General features: G+C 43.6%; 1 protein-coding gene across 4 annotated transcripts in view; it reads right to left on the reverse strand.

Annotated features, from left to right (window-relative positions):
• zgc:171572 (protein bicaudal D homolog 2) overlaps positions 1–3,567 on the reverse strand; it is a 52,874-nt gene extending 49,307 nt beyond the window's left edge. For all 4 annotated transcript variants that reach the window (XM_066643392.1, XM_066643393.1, XM_066643395.1 and 1 more), the window contains exon 1: positions 2,989–3,567. In XM_066643392.1, coding sequence (XP_066499489.1) covers positions 2,989–3,210 — 222 coding nt within the window. In that variant the 5' untranslated portion in view covers positions 3,211–3,567. The remainder of the gene's footprint in view (positions 1–2,988) is intronic.
• Positions 3,568–6,000: the final 2,433 nt, after the last annotated feature.

The raw sequence follows: 6,000 nt of genomic DNA on the forward strand, positions 1-6,000 counted from the left end.
CATAGATCTATATCAAGGATCTAACAATGTAGCTGGCAATTTTTTGTTACATCAATAATTGCAGTTATTAATTGGTTTGTTTGTTACTGTATAAATGAAAAGCCAAAATGAGCTGAACTGAATGACTAGCCTATGCCAAAATAAAAAGCATTACTCAGTGGTGCACTATAAAGTATGTTCTAAATAGTTGGGCTGCTGTATTTTTAGAATGTGTTGCAGTCATGTTGAAAAATATACTGGTATTGCTCTGCTGAGGGGAAATTTTTCAAATGACTTCCTTCCTCTTACCTGATGATGTAATGAGAACACCAGAATGGAGGCATTGGGGGAATCTCTTCATCCAAAACCTCTGAACTGCCAACTAACAGTAATATGACGAAATGACAAGGCAAAAAAAAGCCTCAGTCAAAAGCCCTTTGACTCATTAGCACCCTGTACCACTGCCAGCTTTTGCATTATCAGTATTTGTCTGTGCCAGGCTGGGAGAGTGAAAGAGTGCCACAGTGAGCTTCACTATGTATCTAAATTAGCTCTTCTGGTCATCAGGGATGTCACCAATACTCTGTCAATTTCAGAAAATTAAATAAAAGCCCATGGTCATATTTTTGTTGTTGTTGTACACAACAACATAGGCTTTTACTTAATTTTAAATTTTTTATTGTTTGGCTATTTTAATTCCTTGTGAAAAAGAAAGGATATTACACATATATTATCAATGGTGTGTGTCCTTCTCTATATTAAACTACCAACCAGCTTAGTGGGCTTGCATTAATATTTGTTGCTCTGGTTAAAGATCTGATTAATGAAATCTCATTCACAATGGCCCATAACACCAATTTCATTACATGAATTCATTAATTAACTTATATAACTAATGTCTCCTCATTGTGATTGCTGTTCCTGGAACAGAGGATCCAACCAAAGTTATAGTAAGCAACAGCCCAGTAGTTCAGAGATCCAGTCTGAACAGAGTCAGGTCAAGAATGACTTTCCAGGACTGCGGTTTGATTCAGATATAGAAGACTAGGCACCCCGAAGAGAAACTCTTCCAATAAAAGAAGACTCTCTTTGAGACAGTTACAATAGACGCATCCTGCTTCAGGTCACGCTGTCTTTCTGCCTGTTTCCAGCCACTTTTCACTGTGAAAGATTTAGTTGCTTTTTTTTCTCGTTTCTATTTTTTAGAGGAGATCCTCTGGAATGCATGGGAAATCACTTCAGCAGAACCCCAAGAGAGAAAGAGAGAAGGGATAATGGGCAAAATAAAGAGAGAGGAAAACCAAAAGAGGACGACCCGACCACTATAAACTGCCTTAACATTTGGTCAGCCATATATTCCCCTTCTATTTGATTGTCACTCATTCTCAATAACTCCAGTTTTACACTGTAGAACTGTTCATACTCTCTCTCCATATTCAGGACAGATGTGCTAGTTAGTCATTTGCCATGGTTTATTTAGAGGAACCTTTGTGTGGACCACACAGAAAAGTCCTTGGGAGGGAAAATTCTGACAAGGTAAAATCAATTTAGTCAACATTTTCTCTCCTTGTGTACTTTGCTCCTAAAAAAACATGCTAACCTAATAACTAAAGTATTAAGTATTGATTATCAAACAAGGGCTTACAGAGAAAATCTAACCACAAGGTCCCATCCAGACATTGTCATCCTAGAGTGCTATATTACAGTCGTATTACAGATGCAATCGTTGGTCACTCTCCTAACTCTTCAGCCTACACATTCTCACTCTAACGAGAATCACAAGACAAACATCTGTCTGGAAATAAGAGAGGCATTCTTCTTCAGTGTGATGAGGAAGACAGGATGAAATATCCCACCCACTGACAGAGTACAGAGCTTCCGTTTATCTGCAACTTTGCTCAGGGGAGAAGCATCTGCATTCCCATCATGCCTGTGTAGGTTGTAACTCGTTCAGCTCGCTAGTCACCCTTTCCAGGCGGGGAATACTTTCCGCAAAAGGAAAAAAAATTCAAACTCAGCCCGCCATTTTTCAACCAAGTGGCATGAAGTCAAAAAAGTCACATGCTTCTAATTCAGAATTCATATGTATGATTATTTAAATCTTAATATTGTCAATAAACTGTATTTATTTCCTTTAGGATATCTTTAAGGATTATACTCAGGATGCATTTGGCCTGACATTGTGCACTGCATTGTGGATTTTTGGGCAGCAACCACATTACAGCACAGTCAATACAAAAGTAAAGGGTTGATGTGGTAGAACATATTTTCTGTCATAAACAGGACATCGATAAGCAGTAAAACCTCACATTATTAGCTCTTTTTGGTGATTTATGCAATAATCTGATATCTTAGCTGCACGTAAACACTTCAAGCAGCAATAATTGATAGATTTGAAATGCAAAGTCTCCTCCTGAATATATCACCAACAAGAAGGGCTGTAATAAAATCAAGATATCCTAACCGTGTAGAGCTGGTAGGCAAATAGACGTGTGTGTGCATGTATGCGTATATGTAAATGTAAGTGGCATATTATATATATATATATATATACAGATAAAAAGGCATATTTGTGTATAGTTTTATAGCTAGAGAAACATCTTATTACCTGACTATCTACATTCCTAAGGCTAACAGTACTAATCATAACCTTTTATCTGTATCAGTATGTTGGTACAGTTCTCGGACTGTGTCCGTTAGAATTCAAACAGTTCCTCACGTCACGCGCCCTCAGTGATAACGTTAGCGACCGTTGAAAGTCAACACGGACCTGACCCGGCTTCTTGTTGCAGTTTTTTCCGAATTAAAAGGTGCGGGAATCTTCAGTTTTCAAATGTAAGACTTTAAACCGGAGCTGTCCGACACCTCACGCGCCTTCAGTGACCCTTAACGGTCGTTACCTCACGAAGCGGACGGTCTTATTCGGATATCCCATTCCTGCTACCCAAATTAAGGTTGAAACAAAAACTGGAATAAGACGCTGTTCGGCGAATATTAACGTTAACGTACCTCCCGGAGCTGTTCGAGCTCTTGTCTCACGGCCTCGTACTCGGCCTCCAGCTCGTCGTAATGCTGCTTCAGCGCCTGCTTCTCCTCCAGCACGGCGAGCCCGTACTCCGCCGCTTGGATCTTCTCGCGGCTCGCCTCGCTCAGCTCCCGCGACATGCGCTCCAGCTCCACGCGGAGCCACTCCGCTCCGGCGGTGGACACCAGGGGATCCTCTGCAGACATTGTAACCGAGGGAGACGCGCCTCAGACGGCTCCACCGGTGAAAACCCGCAGCCCCGAGGAGGAGGTGAAGAACACACCGTAGAGCCGCGCGTTAACCGGCCCGCGGCGGAGTCACAGTCTTATGTGTGAGAACATGTTTTTAGTTTTCGCAGATGGTCGTTTCGGGAGAGGATTCCGTTGTAATTGTTCTCTCAGAACTGCTCCATGACTGACAAGCTCTCTTCGCTCCTCTCTATTCCCCCGCTGCGTGTGAATGAGCGCAGACAGCCGCCCTCAGCCTCAGCTCCAACATCATCTCCCTCCTCCAGGTGGAGCAACGAGTCAACACCGAGGTCATCTGGGAAATGTAGTTTTACATTCATCAAGCTTGAGGTAAGCACTTTTTTTCTTTTCTCACCTTTCTACAGATTAGGAAATAAACCTCATTTTCAAAATTTCAACTGTTGCAACTTTTTTTATAATATTTTAGAATTGATTTCCTAGAAAAAAAATCCCATACGCCTTAAAAAGGACTCAAATGTAACTCTTCAAATCTTTGTATGAAGATCTATGAATATAAAATTAGTCCCTGCCTCTACCTCCGTTTACACTTCTTCTGCTCCTCTGCAGCTCAAAGGATTGATGGGATTGCTTTCTTAGGTTTATGACGTACAAAACTGTAGCTGTCTGAATTTGCCCGTTTTGGAACAGCATTGACTGCTTACTTTCTCATCTTCTAGCATAAAAGAACAACACATTACCTATATTTTTAATTTGTGAACATAATAAATTTAACCCGAGACCTCGATATATTATTTCCTATATTATAACATATTATAAACTATTAAATAGTTGCCTGAATATAGTCAGATACTATAGCTTATATTAACTTCTGGGTTTCCTCCATATATTAATTTTTGGCATCAATATATTATTTCGTGGCCACTACTTGTAAAATATAGCAGCTCTAGCTCTGTGATAAATCTAGAAGCTATTAAAATATCAAAGCTTCATACTGTTTATTTAAAAGTCATTCTTTTGGCAAAGGATTCACGTTTTTATGTACTACTCTTCCCGAAAATAATATATAATAATGAAAAACATGAATTCTATTCTTGGGCAGTGATTTTATGTTTATTGTAGTTCATTAGCAAGGGAACATGGACCACATTTCCCATGATTCCAAGTGGTTTGTGTACATGGAGCCGGACACGCGGTTCTAGGGCGTGATGTGGAGCTGAAGAGAGAGAGAGAGAGAGAGAGAGAGAGAGAGAGAGAGCCTCTTTCTGGCGATGAAGTGTCATCACAACTAACAGCACACCTCTGCAGTAAGGTCACTCACTAAATATTAATACAGGAGAAAATGTCATGTGCATGCAGGCTATAACACATCATCATCATCATCATCATTTTCTTCTCCGCTTCTCCATTTCAGGGTCGCGGTGGCAACAGGGCGAGCAAAGAAGCCCAGACGTCTCTGTCCCTTGCAACATCCACCAATTCCTCCTTGGGGATCCCAAGGCGTTCCCAGGACAGCTGGGAGATATAATCCCTCCAGCGTGTCCTGGGTCTACCCCGGGGCCTCCTTCCAGTTGGACGTGCCTGGTATACCTCCAGTGGGAGGCGTCCAGGAGGCATCCTGATCAAATGCCCAAACCACCTCAACTGACTTCTCTCAATGCGAAGGAGCAGCGACTCTACTCCGAGCTCCTCCCTAGTCACTGAGCTCCTCACCCGATCACGGAGAGTACGCCCAGCGACCCGTCGGAGAAAGCTCATTTCGGCCGCTTGTATCCGCGATCTTGTTCTTTCGGTCATTACCCAGAGCTCATGACCATAGGTGAGAGTGGGAACGTAGACTGACCGGTAAATTGAGAGCTTTGCTTTATGGCTCAGCTCTCTCTTCACCACAATGGTGCGGTACAGTGACCGCATTACTGCAGACGCTGCACCTATCCTACGGTCAATCTCACCATCCCTCTTCCCATCACTCGTGAACAAGAACCCAAGATACTTGAACTCCTTCACTTGGGGCAGGTTCTCACCCTTTACCTGAAGGGAGCATGCCATCTGTTTCCGGGAGATAACCATGGCCTCAGACTTGGAGGTGCTGATCCGCATACCGACCGCTTCACACTCGGCTGCAAACTGCTCAAGTGAACGCTGGAGGCCTCCGTGCGAAGAAGCCAGAAGAACAACATCGTCCGCAAAAAGCAGCGATGCCACCTCCCGAGATCCTCGACGGAAGCCCTCCTGCCCCAGGCTACGCCGTGCCACCCTGTCCATGAATATCAGGAACAGGAGTGGAGATAAGACACAGCCCTGACGGAGTCCAATGCCCACACTGAACAAGCCTGACTTACTACCAAGGATGCGAACACAACTCAAACTCTGAGAGTACAAGGACCGTACGGCTCGCCGGAGCGACCCTGGCACCCCATACTCCTGGAGCACCTCCCACAGAATCTCTCGGGGAACACGGTCATATGCCTTCTCCAAATCCACAAAGCATGGGTAGAGTGGAGTAGCAAATTCCCACGCCCCCTCAATCATCTGTGCAAAAGTAAAGAGTTGGTCCATAGTTCCACGGCCAGGACGAAATCCGCATTGTTCCTCCAATATCCTAGGTTCGACTATCGGACGGATTCTCCTTTCCAGCACCTTGGCATAGACTTTCCCCGGGAGGCTGAGAAGTGTAATGCCACGATAATTGGCACACTTTCTCCGGTCCCCTTTTTTGAAAATAGGAACCACCACCCCGGTTTGCCAATCCAAAGGCACCGTTCCCGAGGTCCATGCGATATTGTATAG

This window comes from Hoplias malabaricus, chromosome 14, assembly GCF_029633855.1.
Source record: "Hoplias malabaricus isolate fHopMal1 chromosome 14, fHopMal1.hap1, whole genome shotgun sequence".
Taxonomy (NCBI): domain Eukaryota; kingdom Metazoa; phylum Chordata; class Actinopteri; order Characiformes; family Erythrinidae; genus Hoplias; species Hoplias malabaricus.